The sequence below is a fragment of the Squalius cephalus genome (assembly GCF_949319135.1).
Source record: "Squalius cephalus genome assembly, chromosome: 8".
Classification (NCBI taxonomy): domain Eukaryota; kingdom Metazoa; phylum Chordata; class Actinopteri; order Cypriniformes; family Leuciscidae; genus Squalius; species Squalius cephalus.
Genome location: NC_137129.1, coordinates 40,775,849 through 40,794,770, shown reverse-complemented (window position 1 = coordinate 40,794,770; position 18,922 = coordinate 40,775,849). Strand labels below are relative to the sequence as shown.

The 18,922-nt window shown below is 34.4% G+C and overlaps 2 protein-coding genes across 3 annotated transcripts in view; one reads left to right on the top strand and one right to left on the bottom strand.

Annotated features, from left to right (window-relative positions):
• The window catches only part of ggcta (gamma-glutamylcyclotransferase a), a gene marked incomplete at its 3' end in the record, with an annotated part of 34,509 nt that extends 30,276 nt beyond the window's left edge, over positions 1 to 4,233 (top strand). The window contains exons 2-3 of the mRNA XM_079879784.1: positions 3,524 to 3,669; positions 4,071 to 4,233. Coding sequence (XP_079735910.1) covers positions 3,524 to 3,669; positions 4,071 to 4,233 — 309 coding nt within the window. The remainder of the gene's footprint in view (positions 1 to 3,523; positions 3,670 to 4,070) is intronic.
• Positions 1 to 18,922, bottom strand: part of LOC307163641 (NACHT, LRR and PYD domains-containing protein 12-like) — a 67,219-nt gene that overhangs the window by 24,916 nt on the left and 23,381 nt on the right. Inside the window, exons 10-13 of one of the 2 annotated variants that reach the window (XM_079879769.1) lie at positions 15,132 to 15,305; positions 11,686 to 11,859; positions 5,940 to 6,113; positions 3,784 to 4,342 (exon numbers count right to left, since the gene is read on the bottom strand). In XM_079879769.1, the coding sequence (XP_079735895.1) occupies positions 4,336 to 4,342; positions 5,940 to 6,113; positions 11,686 to 11,859; positions 15,132 to 15,305 (529 nt within the window). In that variant the 3' untranslated portion in view covers positions 3,784 to 4,335. Of the gene's footprint in view, positions 1 to 3,783; positions 4,343 to 5,939; positions 6,114 to 11,685; positions 11,860 to 15,131; positions 15,306 to 18,922 lie in introns of those variants that run through there. The other variant, XM_079879770.1, reaches the window with a different exon arrangement.

The following is an 18,922-nucleotide window of genomic DNA, read 5'->3' as shown; positions in this document are numbered from 1 at the left end:
GCTGTCTTTCCTCAACGACTGGTGTTTGAATTTCATGTGATTTCTCATTGTGGTGATGATATTAAAACTCAGATTAATTCATTAATTTGATCAAAAGTAATTCCATTTTGTAATATCATTTAGTAAGATCATTTTCAAATAATTCCAAACTAATTCAAAGCGAGGCAGACGACAACATTATGTGATCAAATACAAACGACTTGTTAACTTTACACACCCCATAGCGCCACCCAGTACATTTAATTATAACTGCGAGTTAGTGCTTGGGATTTATCATGGATTTACTGCATTTACAGCCAGCAAAGCAACGTAGTAAAATTCGAATAGTATTTTATTTTTCGAATAATAATTACAGATTAAATATTCGAAAATTCATTAAAACTAATGTCTGTTTTTATTTTTTTATTATTTCAACCCAGCCAACCAGGCAAGGAAGGTTGTAGCTCTCTTTATACCTGACAATGTAACATAATATATAATTAAGACTGAAATGACATAAATTGTATCGAATTTTAAGACATGAAGCAAGCAAAAAAAAAAAAAAAAAAAAAAAAAACATTACAACACTCCCTATCTAAATATGTTAACTTCTTCTTCTTTTTGTTTTTAGGACATTGGGGTGATTAAATGTAGGCTAATGTTCCCCAACCGATCTTTAAAATGTCATTTATATATAGACATATGTCCAACAAAAAGCCAAGTTAATGAGGAAGTAACTCAAATGCACCTCACCTGACTAATGCTCACTCACTTTGATTAAAATGTTACTGTTGTTTACCACAGGTTTCCAACATGTTCATGGTTTCCCATCGAGTGATTCCAACCACCGAAATTCCTGATCGTCAACCAGAACAAAAATCTTGAATATATACTATTAAAGACTTTTTTTCCGATTTAAAGAATCTTCTTACGTCCTGGTATAAAATGGCACACAGCAAAACTCTGAAAATTCTTTCACTTCTGGTAGCAAAAGTTGCCAAACCCGTTTGAAGAGAAATTTCCAGCACATCCTCCAGTTCTTAAACACTTTGTTTATGAGAGAGATAGACTAGTTACCTCACTAGTTTTGATTATCTGTGTAAGACTAGAAAAACTGGAAGAACTGGAAGAGAGGGCTACTCTCTGAGAAAACAAAGGAAATTAAAATTTGAACTCACTCTTGTGAAGTCAAGTCTCAAGTCTCACTCAAGTCTCACCTCAGAATCATCCTAATCTACATGTCTTTCCCACTTCCCCCACTCTCTCTCTTTCATGCTGAGATCACCTGAAATTCACCCAAAAATCTATATGGTTTAATGTGAATAATTATCATACAGTATTATACATGTTTAGTATAATTTGAAATGTCTCGGTGCGACTGGTACAAATGTCTCATTCCCAAAGAGGTGAACCAAAAAGTAATAAGTTATGAAGAGTTTTAGGGATAACTTGTACACAAAAGAGGGTGTCTTCCAGGCAAATGGCATTCTGTTTCCAAAAGGTGTAAACTCTGAATTCAGATTGCCATTGTTAGCAGATGTTTCCATGTGAAAGAAGTTTCTGTCTATATAATGAAATGCAACAAGAGGCTCAGGGCGATTCTGTAACTCAGATCAGACCATAATGTTGAAGGACCTCAAGGACTTCAGCATTATGTATTTCCTAATGTCAAGGTTTGTATCTTCTCTCTTTATTCCAGAGCATTTGATGTTTTGTATCTATTATCTTTGAACTGATTATGAAATTGGCATGATACATTTACCTGACATAATAAATTGTAAACATTTGATTTTATTCTAACGGACTCTGACATTATTTTCAGTAAAGAGTTAAAAAGAATAGTCAAACATTCGCTCACATTTAATGTTGCACAGATATCATTAAAACCTTTTCATTTATGGAGTCAGATGAAATAACCAGTTAATGCATATGAAAAAATGTATTTCATTTAATCAAATTACTTTGCCACGAGGAAAGACAGTAATGCGCAAAAAGAAAACTTCACCGGTGACCGGATACCCTACTTGTTAGTTGACGAAAATACAGTTTGAAGTAGGGCCTATACTCTCAGTAAACTACTAGTTTAGTAGATTTATACTGTATACTTGTTTAACTGGAATAAGTATGCTATGCCTTTAACTGGGCAGGTTAATAAACTTATTTTATAAGGAATGATTTACAATTCTTATTTTTTTTAAAAATAATTCAAATGCTGATTTTTTTTTAAGTAACATACCTTGAATCTTGAGTGACAAAATGAATCATATTTCCACTCTCTCAGTTTCTGATACAAAAATGTTTGAGTGAAACAAACAAGCAGCATTCTCATAGTAGTAGAATAAGGGGAAATATCTTAGCCAGTATGAGTGGACTTTGAATATTGTGTTAGACAATGTGAGGCCTTCAAGTCAAATAGGTTGAGAACCACTGTCCTACAGCCATTTTAATTCATATAGATGGATTTACTCTAGAGGATGGTAACTATGAAGGAAAATATTTGTTCTTTGCTGTCCATCTTTTTGTTTGTCACTTGTATCTCATACACAGCAGAACATAGTCTTTGAAAGATAAAAACACCACCTGTCAGAATGATCTGGAAAAACATTCTATAAATAAACAAATAACCAGAGGCGCGTCTCTTTTAAATGCCATTTTTCCTATAAGCCAAAACTCTTCCTTCAGGTCAACAGTTGTTATTCCATCTTGTGGTTATTGATCAGGAATCATAAAGGTCTGTTAACAAAGTATACATGCTTTCATTTAGATTTGGCACAGCAGGCTTTAGGTACATTTATTTTAAATTTAGAAAAAAAATTAGGAACCGAAACCACTCAAACACAAAAATCACATACTCTTGGTGGCCTTATATACATGTTAAAGGGTTCCTATTTCTTTTTCACTTTTTCAACTCAGTTAGTGTGTAATGTTGCTGTTCGAGCATATAAAAGATCTGCAAGGTTACAAAGCTCAAAGTCCACTCCAAAGGGAGATATTCTCAAACATTGACTCTGTTTTCTTTGGTTTTGTAAGAAAATGGCATTTTGAAGCAATCTTTCTCATGGTTAGTTACCATTATTTTTAAAAAAGTAGTTTCTTGTACAAAGACCAAATTTTTACTGTGAAAAAGCTATATTATAAATGTCTAAATATTGTTTGGAAATTATTTTGTTTATATATATTTTTTTGTTATAAGTTAATTACGGATATTTTTATTCAATTAATGGATTTTTCTATCCATCATAGCACTGTACTGTTAGATATATTTACTTTTATATATTTACTTACTTAGTTGTATGTATTTTAATCTAATTTACATTTTAATTTTACATTTATATTTATTTATTTATATATATATATATATATATGTTTTATCATTAAAAAATGGCTCTTTAAACATACTGTAGATAACGTATAAATAACAAACAAAAAAGTATCATAATACATCATTATGCACTGTGGTACTGAAGTAAAAACAAAAATGATAAACAAATATGTTAATCATATAGCACTGTCATTATCTTATAAGACATGTACTGTGTCTCAGGACTACAGGCTGGATTTCGGTCTTTGGGGCGACTGCACGGACTGCTCTTGGCACGGTGGAGTCGCATCGATACAGGAGAGTGAAGGAGACGGGGTGTGGGGGGTCGTGTGGAGGATAGACGACCAAAACCTGCCCAGTTTAGACCGGTGAGATCACCTGGCATTGTGATGTTTCCCAAAACCATTTTTTCATCTTATATATATGATCAGTATTGTATTGGATATTGCACCTTTTCAACAAAATAAAACAAACTCAAATCAGTATTTCATGTCCAATTATTTATTTTGTAAGTAGCTGTTACTGCACATTATCTCCTATACACATTTATCTGAAAAGACTTTTGTTAAAATAAAGTAGTATACTGGTTAAAAAAAGCCATGATATCGTCCACTTAATCACATGAACACATATTGGCAGAAGCAGATTTAGTAACCAATATATTGTGCATTCCTATTACACACTGTACAAAGCATTTATATAGGTTGGATATGTTTTACAAAGGAACTAATACATTTGGTCATGCATTATGAATCTTCACATGTTTCAGACAGGAACAGGTTCATGAAGGAGTGTACAGCCCATTAGAGGTCAAAGTAGAAACAAAAGATGGTCCGCTTCTCTGTCGGACGTCCAAGATGAACAATTTCAGACCCTGTCCACCTTCACCACAGTATAAAAAGGTACATTTTACTGCCATTAAAAAATTCTGACTGACCAAATTTAGACAAAGTTTAATTACACATCACGAAGATGTTGAATGTGATGTGTCTGTAGTGGCTCTTTATTCACCATCAGCTGATCCAGAGTAACATCTAAATCCTGTAGGTAAAACACAGTCAAATGTGTGTGAGGCTGTGTCTGCATTAACCACTTTACAACAACTAAAACAAACTTTAATTGACTATCAGTGAGAGATAATAAGCCTGTGAAGAGTCAACTACAGTTGATAGATCTGTATAAGCCAGTTTAACCATACAATGCTGGGACCTTTGACTCTTATCCATAATAATACTCTTTGTGTCAGATTTCTTTTAATGATAACGAAAGTGCCAAGTGGTTATACATATTTATCTATATATTCTATTAAAAAGGACAAAAGCAGAATTGTCTTAAAATACACCACTTTGGTAAAAAAAAAAAAAAAAAAAAAAAAAATATATATATATATATTGCAAATGATTATATTCTTGTTTTGAAATAAAATGAAACATCATTTTTTGGCATATCAAAAATTAATGCATTTGTGGGTTAAAACTAGTGCTGGGCAACGATTAAAATTTTTAATCGCGATTAATCGCATGATTTTCTTGCGATTAATCGCGATTAATCGCATTGTTACGAGCAAAATTTAATAATGAATTCTAAAGTATAGTGTATAGCAGATCTAAATGTACTGCTATATACACAAAAGTGCAATAACATGTGGTTTGCAAAAACTTTAAACAAATAGCCTAATGTGCTTTTTACCAGCAGTAGGCCTATTCCCTTTACACAGTAGCAATAAAATATTTCTTGTAAATCTCAACTTAAACACTAATGTAATCAAATCAAATATTAAACCAAAGCTATTTGCCACTGCCAAGGCATTACCTTTTTAGCTTGTTAAACAAGTTACCATCAGAGTCCTGTTTTCTTGTTTGTTTTTTTTGTTTTTTTTTTCTGAACAGGTCAACGGTATCTTTCATCAGGGAGCAGCAAAAACAGTCTGTGTTCAGTAGCAAGTTTCCCTGTTCCTGCGTTCACAGTTAAAACCAAACGCGAATAGCGCGTCAAATTCACGTCTACCGCGCTGAAGATTTTGAATCCACTCGCACGTCCAGAGCGAAATTGACGCGCGTAAAAAGCAAAGGTTTGACGCGAACTGGACGCGCGCGATAAACGCCTCATAGCAGGACCTCTAGACGCGCATAAACGCGTCTTTGCATTGACTTTAACATTGAAATCACTCGCGCCAGACGCTCTATTCGCGTTTGGTAGAGTGAGGTGAAGTGGTCGAGCACAAGGCGCAGGGACAAGCGCACACGCCTGCCCGCTGCCGAAGTTTAATTGTCTTGAACTTTTTGTAAATGATGCTGAAGAGAGACTGATCCTCGCTGTTTGTGAGTTTCCTGAATCTAAATAGTTATCAGGACATCAGCAGGAGGGATTACACATGGCAGAGCATCCCCGCTAAACTAAGCCGGTGAGCAACGGACTTTCAAAATAATAATAATAAAAAAAACAGCGTTAACGTGCGGTAAAAAAAATTGTCGACGTTAATTAATAAATGCGTTAACGCGATAATAACGCGTTAACTTGCCCAGCCCTAGTTAAAACTCAAACATGATCATCATTAAACTCTGCTTAATATCAAAAATTATTAGCAACCAATTTATATATAACAATAATATATAACAAAATTAACAACATTACTCACACAAGCGTCTTCAATTCATAATGTGGATCATCCTTTAGATCAGAGAGCAGCTTCACATCTGAGTCTCTTAGTTTATTTCCAGTCAGATCCAGATATCTCAGGTGTGAGGGGTTTGATCTCAGAGCTGAAGCCAGAGCAGCACAACCTTCATCTGTCACTCCACACTTACTCAACCTGTAGAGTCAAGTCAAGTCATCTTCATGATATCATCTTCATCATCAGAGAACAATGACACTCTTCAGTCTCTCAGTTCAGGATCTACAGCTCAGATAAGCAGGAGTTTCACAATCAGAAAGAGAGACTTAATCCACGACACGATTAATATGGATCTTATAATATGACAAAATGATTTGAATTTGAATTGTGTAAATTTGAATTATTTGCAAGTGTAATCTAACAAAATTGAATTTTAGGTGGTAGTTTAAATAGTTCTGAATTTGATTTTTTTAAATGAATATTGAACATTTGAAATTTAACAAACTGAAATGTTTTTATGGCTGAATTTTATAGACATGTATTTTCAAACAGCTAGTTTTTTTGTTCTGAATTCGTATACTGCAAATATTCAGTTTAAAAAAATACAGATTCAAGTTTTCAAGATGAAATTTGGAACTTCAAATTCAGTTTTCTAAAATTCAAGTTCAAAAATTCAAGTTCAAAAATTCAGATCTTACAGAAAGTAGGTCACAGGTCATCCACAGGGAAGAGGAAAGGATCTCAGATAAGTCGAACAGAGCATTTTGGCTGCACTGCAGTAGTTTTCTGCCGCAAACGCGGTGGTGGTTCAAGAGAATCCGTGTATCTTTCGTTCAGTCGTTTTTTTATTTAATATTAAGAGTAGAAAAATGAGAAAACAGCTTGAGTATTAGATTTCTAATATTCTAGTAATAACCCAGATAGCAATTACGTTTGGGCCACATGTGGGTATTATCTGGCACATATGGCCTAGATGTGGCATGGCTGAACAGATATGGGCCAAATTGTAGCCATATTTGTTTTGCCATAACTTTAAAATCTGCGGGAAATGCTCTCTTGGTTCACAACTGATTTTGAGGTATAAGGCCCAGATAACAACGAACACATGAGAACCATATGTGGTTGAGCTATGGCACACAGTGAGAAACACCGACTTGTGGTAAACATTTGGCTTATACGTGGAAAAACACAGGAATCCTGAAATCAAGTGCGGCAAAAATCCGCCGTTCCACACCTCAGGTGGCTCTGCATCTTCCCTCCTATTGGTGGAGAGACTACGGCGCAAATTTGACTGCGACGCTGGGCAGCTGACGCCATTTACTCTGCTTTCCTCACGACTGTGTACATTCAGGTAAGTGATGTTTTGGCATTTTAAAGTCATATAATTGAAATATGCAGCATTATGTGTCAATATTGCATGTTATTATGCGTTTAGTTATTCGTTTCATCGAGGAAGGGGTTGAACTAGCTATTTTCCTCTGCTATAACTTACAATAAAGTTTAATGTAGGCTATAACAGTTAGCAGTTCGCTGGTTTGCCGTTTTAAATTAAGATGTTTTTGTTTATAAATCAACAGCACACTGTCGTACACAATATAAAATAGTATAGTTTGTCATGTGTAGTAGCCTATTTGTGAATTAAGGCGACGCGGTCCAATGTCGGTGTTACTGTTTGTCAAAAAACCTAAATCCTAATTTGTGTTCACAATCATTCAACTAATAATAATATAAAAATGCCAAGAATAATCTTTTTATTTAACTCTGAAATGATATTCAACCAAGACTTTTTCTCATGACTTTTCCCTCTTTAAAATTAAAGTTGTAACGTTAGGCTATTAGTGTTAAGTCACAATACCAAAATTATGACTTTCGATACAATACCTGATTAAAATACCTTGTTAACATGAACTAATAATGAACTGCACTTCTACTGCATATATTAATATGTGTTAAATGTTAATTTCAACATTTACTAACACATTCAAAATCAAAAATTGTACTTGTTAACTTTAGTATGCACTGTGAACTAATATGAACAAACAATGAATTGCTGTATTTCTGTTAACTATCAATTAATTGAACAGCCATTCACTGCCATTATAAAGCTTGGAAGAGGCAGGACATTTTTATAATTACTCTGATTTCTAATGATAGAGATTATATACCATGCTATGGTATACTGTCATACCGCCCAGCCCTAATGTGCAGTATGGGTGGGGCAATGACAATAATTACCATATTAAAAACCTAGAAAATATGGTTTCAGATGGAGTAAGTAATAGTTTATAGTTCATTTTTGAATATAAAAGCAATTTCATTTTAGGGTGGTCTATTTAAATGCATATTTCAACCACTTACACAATGTTTTTTTTTTTTTTTGTTCCTATCAGATTACCTATCTGGGTTTGGTTGGTGGGTTTGATTTGAATAACACCGTGTGGAGAGTGCTGAAAGGCACTTTTACTACTGCTGTGGCACGTTATGAATTGGAGAAAAGTCAATGGGAAGATTGGTGTCCAACACCTGGTCGTAAAGGAAGTTGTCATTGGTGAGACCTTTTTTAGAAGTCACTTTTATTTGTATAGCACTTTGCACAATACACAACTTTTCAAAACCGCTTTACAGAACATTGTATTTTTATTTCTGTTATCTCAGTAATAGTAATAGTCACAAATTCATGGTTCAGAGCTTAAAGGGATGGTTCGGAGTAAAATCAACCTATAGGGTCATTTGCATCATGAGATCGAGCCAAACACATTTACATTACATTATCACGATTTACATTAGAGTGTGCATGTCTTTAAAAAAAAAGAAGCAGAATACATGCAGTGCTGTAAATTTTAACCGGTTGGTGCAAAAGTATTCTAAAAATCTAAATAATTTGTCATAAGGAATTATGGTATTCTGGCCCACATATTGAAAAATACAATTTGCAATTCCTTTTGAAAATTTACTGGAAAAAAACTTTCATACAGTGGTAATTCAGAGGTGTTTAAATTAATAACTGCAATTAAAATATTAAAGGAAATTTACATTAATGATTTTTTTTTCATTATCCTGCAGCTCTAGCTTCCAGGTTGTATTGCTGCTAACATTATTTAAATTCTTCTTTATTGCAGGTGCAGTCAGGCAGAATCCCCTTACTGGAAAAGGTCAACACATTGCCGACCCTCATTGGAGACTTCTCTGCACATCAACACACTTCTCAACTCTTTACCTTTCAAGTTTGCTTTAACTTTCTCAATTTCTCTTTAAAGTTCTCTTTACCAAGTTACTGTGATTTATTTGTATTACTCTCATTAGACTAATTGAACATAACATTAATACACGCTTTGATCGAGTGTTTTGAACTTTGGTGTGAAAAATTAACTTTCAATGCTATTTATATTATTAATTTGTATTCTTAAAGGTTTTCAACTGAATTCTACTTCAAATAAGTACAACTGAGTAGCTGTAATTCTATGTATTCTTAAATGTTTTCAACTGAATACTACTGTAATTATTAAATTCAACTCTGTTGCTGTAATTTTATTTAATTTTTTTTATGAAATGTTTTCAACTGAATACTACTGTAATTATTAAATTCAACTCTGTTGCTGTAATTTTTTTTTTTTTTTTTATGAAATGTTTTCAACTGAATACTACTGTAATTAAGTACAACACTTTAGCTGTAATTATTTAAATGCTTGTCAAAATAAATAGTTTTGAGTACATTTGTTGTTGAGTGTTTAATTTATCATAAAATATCATGTAATTGAAAAATAAATAAAACAACATGATGCGCTGCTTTAGCGCGTCTCGGTCTCTTTAGATCTTTCTGGCGCTCACCAAAAATGAACCAAAATACAGAGAATAGCCTTCTTGACGCGTCTACTTTTGAAAGTCAACATTTAGATTATTTAACGTTAAATGCATTATATATGCCTGAGTCACTTTGGAATAAATCACAGTGTGTTTCATGATAAAACGTGACTTAGCCTATACAGTCCGGAAAATAGGCTATAGGTTATAGCAAATTCAGACCAACTGCTGGTCTACACAGAGAAAAAGCCCTTAGGCTCTTCTGTTGTACCGAGCCATTCGTTAGTCTAGTTGTTTGATGAGAAAATGAAATGTAGCCTATAGTTGCAATACACGCGTTTTGTAAGCTCCGTGCAACTGCTGCAGCGGACTATTATTACTAGAATATTAGAAATCTAATACTCAAGCTGTTTTCTCATTTTTCTACTCTTAATATTAAATCAAAAAACGACTGAACGAAAGATACACAGATTCTCTTGAACCACCACCGCGTTTGCGGCAGAAAACTACTGCACTGCAGCCAAAATGCTCTGTTCGACTTATCTGAGATCCTTTACTCTTCCCTGTGGATGACCTGTGACCTACTTTCTGTAGGATCTGAATTTTTGAACTTGAATTTTTGAACTTGAATTTTAGAAAACTGAATTTGAAGTTCCGAATTTCATCTTGAAAACTTGAATCTGTATTTTTTTAAACTGAATATTTGCAGTATACGAATTCAGAACAAAAAAACTAGCCGTTTGAAAATACATGTCTATAAAATTCAGCCATAAAAACATTTCAATTTGTTAAATTTCAAATGTTCAATATTCGTGTAGGAGCCATTTATGTTTATTGTTTGCATACTATTTTATTTTGTTTGGATAGATTTATATTAGTATTTAGGACACCACTGGGTGACAGTGATTAGATGCACATGGTTGTATATAAGGGGGCATAGGTGACAGGAAGTGATAGCCACAGGTAGGGGGAGCACACACAGTTCTCACCAGACAGACCACAGACAACAGAGCACGGATTACAGATCAGATGCACGGCACGCTAACAACTGGGAACAGGATAAGAAATCAACTGGTATGTTCATCTGTTTGTACAATTTATAATTTATTACAATAAACCACAAATCTCAACTGCAATAATCTCTGGAAAATCTTTGTGTGTCTACGTAGAAACTTCACCCCTACCTGTGTGCATGATGGCAAACTTGGTTTAAATAAGATACGGATTGCCAAAACAATTCGTTTAAAAAAATCAAATTCAGAACTATTTAAACTACCACCTAAAATTCAATTTTGTTAGATTACACTTGCAAATAATTCAAATTTACACAATTCAAATTCAAATCATTTTGTCATATTATAAGATCCATAGATTAACAGGTCCAGTCCAGAAACCCACTTCTACATGGTGCTTGAGGAGGTTCATTTCAATATCATTAACATTTTAGAATTTTTTTTTTATGCGAGTATGACAAAATCCTCAAAACAACACATTACATACATTCAAATCAATGTTTCATGTGCAATTATTTTTTGTTTGGTAAGTAGTGGTGTAATAAGCGGGGTAATTCCCACTTTTCATCTGTATGCAAATGATATATACACAACTATAATTACTTAATATCAGGGTGGACAGAGAAATGCTATTCAGCCATATCTAGACTCCTCGTCTCTGAAAGCCAATAACCATCTGGAACTGAGGAACCATGTTCAACAGCAAACTCACAAACCACACGTGTTTGCAAAACACCTGATCAGCTTCACAACATCTCTAAGAAATGAAGAGACTCACTTGTCGTGTGTATGTGATATTTTTTGTAACAGGTATTTGTCTTTCCTTTATACACTCGATACATGTGGATAAAACTCTACAGATGATCCTACATCCCTGTCAGAACTGATACAACTATATAGGAATATTTCATTATGAGTATCAGTGAGTGTGTGTGACTCTCAGAGAGATGATTTACCTCAGTGTCTCCAGTTTACAGTGAGGATCTTTCAGTACATTAGAGAGCAGATTCACTCCTGATGTTCCTAGATCATTCCATGCCAGATCCAGTTCTCTCAGGTGTGAGGGGTTTGATCTCAGAGCTGAAGCCAGAGCAGCACAACCTTCATCTGTCACTCCACAATCACTCAACCTGTAGAGAACAATGACACTCTTCAGTCTCTCAGTTCAGGATCTACAGCTCAGATAAGCAGGAATGAGCACTGCAAAATCCTCAACACATCTGAATATGAATAACGTTCAGTAAAAAAGGACTGAAAAACTTCTGTAAGACAATAATAGAATAATATTGTACATGTAAATTATTCTTTGTATATTCATATTTTTTACTAACTTAACTGCAGATTTACTATATCCACCCTTTTCCTAACGAGCCTAATGCGTTTTAGATTATGGGAGGCACTTCCGGTTTCGGGAAGTTCCACTCAAAAAGAATGAAACAATTCATTTCAAATCATAAGGTTAGGCCACAAATAATCATTATCCATCATTTTGACTGAATGAGCTGTGAAATTTCTTTAATGATTTTCAGATGTCAAGAGAATAACGTGACGTGGTGTGACAAGAGTATCTGTGGCAACAGCTCTTTTCAGTCACTGCATTCTTTTCCTCCTGATTATTTTCTTTTTTCTTTGTATTCCACTGTTAACAGTCTGAAAAAGACAACATATATTGTGCATTTGTGGTCTGCTCTCCTGAATTACTGTAAGATATATCCCATGGATAATTCACTAGAATACATCTCTCGTTTTTTCCCCAAATCCTTGTGTCTCTTTCCAGGTTTAATTTCACACGGATGCTTTAAAATGTAATTGTCTCCCCTTTTCACATCTAATCTCTATTAGCTGTATTATCTAGGATTTTTTAAGCAGGTAAATACAATATTCATATGTCAAATGACAGAAACCACTTTGAAATAGTATCACTCATTGTTACTGTCATGAGCATTAGTTTCATTGTGTTTTGGTTTGGTTCTGTTCTGTTCTGTTCTGTTCCTGTTTGCCTGTGTTCCCGATCCTATCCTGGTTGACTTTTATGGTTACTGATTATGCCTTTGTTTGTTTCCATAATTACCCATCAGTTTCAGCGGTGTCTAATTTGGCTTTCTTTGTTCTAACCCTGTATTTGGGTCAGTGATATGATATGATGTGCATATTTTTTTGTCCAAGTGCATTTTTTCCTTTTAAATTAATTTGATAAATTCATGAAATATATCACTTCGTTCTATAAAACCTATTTAGTTTGAATTAATTTTAGTACATTTAAATAATAAATATTATTTTGTTTTGTCATCTTAAACCCCCAGCATGTCAGGTGGTGCAAGTGTCCGAACTAATGAACAGACTTAAGAAAACTATTTAAAATTGTGTCCTAATAATTAGAAATGTAAAACAAAATACAATGTTATCATTTTTGGTTTGCAACCTTTCATGTAAACAAATTCTATAAATTTCAGTAGTTTTAAAACTGTTAAGATAGTTGAAAAACATTTGTCCAACAATTTGTATATTCTCAAATGTCAGGGTGGCACAACTGCAAACATGGCTCTTTTATTATGAATTGACAAGGTAATAACAGTAAAGATTATAATACATCATCCAGAGGACTTTCCATGTCAGGTGGTACAACAACAGCATACATACAACTAGTTGGTTGCAGCGTCTGACATAAAAAAAAAAAAAAAAACAAGTCAAAAAATAAACACTTTGAAATGTTATTTAACAACTTAAACTTGTTTAAACTCATTGTTCATGACTCAAAAATATGCATTACATCAGTTTTGAAAAGATTTTTATTTGGAAGCTTTATTTGTCAATGACACATTTATAGCCCTGAGTTTCCATTGTCCATTATCAGTTCTCCTTTATGCTTATGATCTTTTGCATGTTTATTTTGATTTGTTAATAAAGACTGTTCATTTTGGATACTCCTTTGTTTCTTTGTGCAATTTATATTGCCACATTACAGTTACAGTTAATGAACATTTTTGATTAAGGCAACATGTTACATAATACAGACACATACTGTAACTACAGTGATATTTAACATCCGTATTATTGCTGCGGAAATAATCAAGCTTTTGGGTTATTCATGGTTTGTTGTAGTATTTTATTAATGCTTTTACACTTTTAAATGTCCTTTTAATGTTCGATGGTGTAAGAGTGAGCAGAATAATGTCATCTCATTGTGCCCAGTTTTTGAAAATGCTTATTTATATTGCGTTCATAGAGCGAACCTTTTGCTGATTGTTTACAGTTTAAAGGAAGTTACTCCCATAATTCGAGCAAAGGGTCATGGGGCATAGGAAAAGGACACTAGCTATGCTAGTGTTATCTTATATTACTTCTCAATTATTAAGATAAATTCTTGTGAGATAATTTGAGTTTGATATTTGAGTCATATTTCCACCTATTTTTTGTGTATCCCGTGAGTAAATGTCCTAAATGTAGAGGTGAAGACAGGTGAACGAAATGTCACCAATCAGTTAATGATTTCCTTTCTGAATATTAATAAGATTTTTTAAGGGTAAGCACAGCACTGATCAGGGCCTGCAGAAACTAGGTTCGACACTCCTGATTTATTTGATCAGAAGCCATGTAACAAGGATAATGTAGAGTTGGTCTACACTAGGGTTGGGTATCGTTCGAATTTAAACGTTTCCGATTTGATTCTGCTTATTGATTGCTAATTTCAATTCCAATATAAGGTAAAAAAAAAAAAAAAAAAAAACCCTTACATATAATTTACATTTATTCCAAGTCATATTGCAAAATATTTTATTGTGGCCTAATACCATGAACAAAAAATGACAGGCTAAAGAACACTTTGGTTTAAAATCCTACAATTATGGTTTAAAAATACCATAAAAACAAGTCTAACTAATATAAATTTCAAGCATTATTAAAGACAAGTGAACTCTCAGAAATGTAAAAAGAACAAATAAAAAATGAGCAATCGCAAAAATAAATACAACTGAACAAAGATATGATTGAAATACTTTTCCACATTAGTTTGCAAATGATACACAACTCTATTTTTCAGATGAGACAGTGATGATGGACAGAGAAATGCTATTCAGCCATATCTAGACTCGTCTCTGAAAGCCAATAACCATCTGGAACTGAGGAACCATGTTCAACAGCAAACTCACAAACCACATGTGTTTGCAAAACACCTGATCAGCTTCACAACATCTCTAAGAAATAAAGAAACCTCACCTCATCTGTGTTGTTTGAAAAACATTTTTGTACCAGGTATTTGTCTTTCCTTTTTACACTTGATTCATGTGGATAAAACTCTACAGATGATCCTACATCCCTGTCAGAACTGATACAACTATAAACTATTTGAGAATATTTCTTTGTGAGTATCAGTGAGTGTGTGACTCTCAGAGAGATGATTTACCTCAGTGTCTCCAGTTTACAGTGAGGATCTTTCAGTACAGCAGAGAGCAGATTCACTCCTGATGATCCTAGTTTATTCCATGACAGATGCAGTTCTCTCAGGTGTGAGGGGTTTGATCTCAGAGCTGAAGCCAGAGCAGCACAACCTTCATCTGTGACGCCACAATCAATCAACCTGTAGAGAACAATGACACTCTTCAGTCTCTCAGTTCAGGATCTACAGCTCAGATAAGCAGGAGCTTCACAATCAGAAAGGACTTAATCCATGGCACGATTAACAGATCCAGTCCAGAAACCCACTTCTACATGGTGCTTGAGGAGGTTCATTTCAATATCATTAAAATTTTAGAATTTTTTTATTTGTTTATGCTAGTATGACAAAATCCTCAAAATAACACATTACATACATTCAAATCAATGTTTCATGTCCAATTATTTTTTCTTTGGTAAGTAGTGGTGTAATAAGCGGGGTAATTCCCACTTTTCATCTGTATGCAAATGATATATACACAACTATTATTACTTAATATCAGGGTGGACAGAGAAATGCTATTCAGCCATATCTAGACTCCTCGTCTCTGAAAGCCAATAACCATCTGGAACTGAGGAACCATGTTCAACAGCAAACTCACAAACCACACGTGTTTGCAAAACACCTGATCAGCTTCACAACATCTCATAGAAATGAAGAGACTCACTTGTCGTGTGTATGTGATATTTTTGTACCAGGTATTTGTCTTTCCTTTATACACTCGATACATGTGGATAAAACTCTACAGATAATCCTACATCCCTGTCAGAACTGATACAACCAGGGCTTGACATTAACTTTTTTGCTCACTAGCCAATGTGGCTAGTGGTTTTCCAAAGTTACTAGCCACACAGCATTTTTACTAGCCACATTTTTGTTGTTGTGAAATTACCTGATAAAAGTTGACTATGGCATGCTAAAATTTACTTGAACTAGATTTACAACCCTTTTAAATGTAAAACCACTGTACACACCCAAATCAAGACTACAGTGTGTGCAGAATTATTAGGCACGTTGATTTTCTGATCATATTTTATTTCCAGGAACATTTTGCCAATTCCAAACCATATTAAACTTAATAACTACTATTAATTTTCTATTTAATCATGTATAAGTGATATATAATTGTTCATGAAGGCTGGAAATGAAAAATGTCTTATTTTCAGGTGTGCAGAATTATTAGGCAAGTTTTCTTTTACAGATAAAATAAGCACAAAATGAGATTTAACAAAGACTGAAAAGTCAAAAATTATTAAATCCCCATGAGAAGAATGCAATACTAATGCAATACTAGAGATTACAGTTAAGGCATGACCATTGGACAGTGAAATGCTCATTGGGTCAGCAGGGTCAGACAAAAACAGGTGGAGAAGAAAAAACACATGTTAACTGCAAAAGAATGAAGAATTAAGGTGAAGAATTAAGTGTGAAACCATCAGGAACCCTTTAGTCTTCAGCGCCACCATTTTCCAGAACTGCAACCTACCTGGAGTCTCCAGAAGAGCAAGGTGTCAGGGTCTCAGAGACTTGGGTTAGGCAAAGAATCCTAAAAAATGACCCCCTCTTAATAAGAATCACAAGCTGAAGTGTAGTAAAATACATGAAGACTGTTTTTTTATAGGCTTTATAGACAGACAGATTGAGAGTGACTCTTGAAGGACCAGCACCACATCCTCTTCTACCACTGTTTGAAGAATTCATCTTCCAGAATACGTTTTAATACGTTTTGGGAGTTAATTTTTAGTCCATCTCTGCAAAACGGACTTCAGGGTAGGAGATGGACTAAAAATAAACTCACAAAACGTATTAAAACGTATTCTGGAAGATGAATTCTTCAAACAGTGGTAGAAGAGGATGTGTTGCTGGTCCTTCAAGAGTCACTCTCAATCTGTCTGTCTATAAAGCCTATAAAAAAACAGTCTTCATGTATTTAACAACACTTCAGCTTGTGACTCTTATTAAGAGGGGGTCATTTTTTAGGATTCTTTGCCTAACCCAAGTCTCTGAGACCCTGACACCTTGCTCTTCTGGAGACTCCAGGTAGGTTGCAGCTCTGGAAAATGGTGGTGCTGGAGACTAAAGGGTTCCCGATGGTTTCGCACTTAATTCTTCACCTTAATTCTTCATTCTTTTGCAGTTAACATGTGTTTTTTCTTCTCCACCTGTTTTTGTCTGACCCTGCTGACCCAATGAGCATTTCACTGTCCAATGGTCATGCTTTAACTGCAATCTCTAGTATTGCATTAGTATTGCATTCTTCTCATGGGGATTTAATAATTTTTGACTTTTCAGTCTTTGTTAAATCTCATTTTGTGCTTATTTTATCTGTAAAAGAAAACTTGCCTAATAATTCTGCACACCTGAAAATAAGACATTTTTCATTTCCAGCCTTCATGAACAATTATATATCACTTATACATGATTAAATAGAAAATGAATAGTAGTTATTAAGTTTAATATGGTTTGGAATTGGCAAAATGTTCCTGGAAATAAAATATGATCAGAAAATCAACGTGCCTAATAATTCTGCACACACTGTACATACATATATAACAATACAGGTCATTATCATTAGCTCTGATAAGGTTGTGTGTAAAGCTCCTTTTTTAAAATAAAACCATGTATTATATGTCACCACATAGCTCCACCGGCATACGACGTAACTCCAGAAGGGAAGCTATAGCTGTCTCTTTGTTTCTGTGTTGTCGGTCACTAGCGCGCAAGCACAAGGCAACACTGTGTGCATGTAATACTCGTTAGGGCTGTCAAAATTGCTCAAAAATGACGTTCGAATATTCCCTCTAAAAAAAAAACCACACATAGCCTATATTCAAACTATTAGAACATCTGGTTGCGCATTTTGTCAATGTCGCGCATTACGTCAATAACAGGACAAATTAATACAAAGAGACATAACTACTTGTATAGGTAGTTTATTTAAGTTTTAAAATATTTGACAACATATTACCTACAGAAAAACAAGTAAATCAACTACTGGCCAAGACCGCAGACCTCACTCTCGCTCGCTCACTTGCACTCGCAGGCACTCTTTCTCTCTCTCGCCCTCACCCTCATGCTGCGTTCACACCAAACGCGAATAGAGCTCTCTGCGCATAACGGTTTAAATGAACAACAATAAGCAAATGTTGAGTACTGATCAAGAGTTTTGTGCAAGCAATTTAAGGTCACGACTCTTATATAGCAGGCTTCATTCAGTGATTGAAACAAATATTATTAACATTAATTGAAGTTTTACAGTATATAGAACCGACATTGAGCGCTCCGAGCGAGCTGTGCTGTGGTAAACATGGAACTTTTCCTTGACATGAAACGGTAAATAATCAAACCAGTGGAAGCCTGCAGTGCATGAAACTGCTGCATCTAACCTACCTTATTCATGCAATATCTATTCAGTCAGTACAGTAGCCTACACTTTAGTATATGTTTCTGTTTAACGTTAACGCTTCTTCGTTCCTGTTACCTGTCCCTGACCCCTCAGGTAGCGTGCCCACTCGCAAAGCAGACAGCCGCGCCTCTGCTACCGCGGGCGTTTTTCCACATTCGAATATTCATTTTCACCTTCGAAATTCTGTTTTTTAAAACTATTCGAATATATATTCGAATTTAGAATATTCTTTGACAGCCCTAATACTCATGGGAGTTGTAGTGTTGTAGTGTCACACTTATTTCAGATGCCTTTTGAAAAGACTACAATTATTCAACCCGCCAAAGTGGCTAGTTGGAGTGACTACCCGCCACGA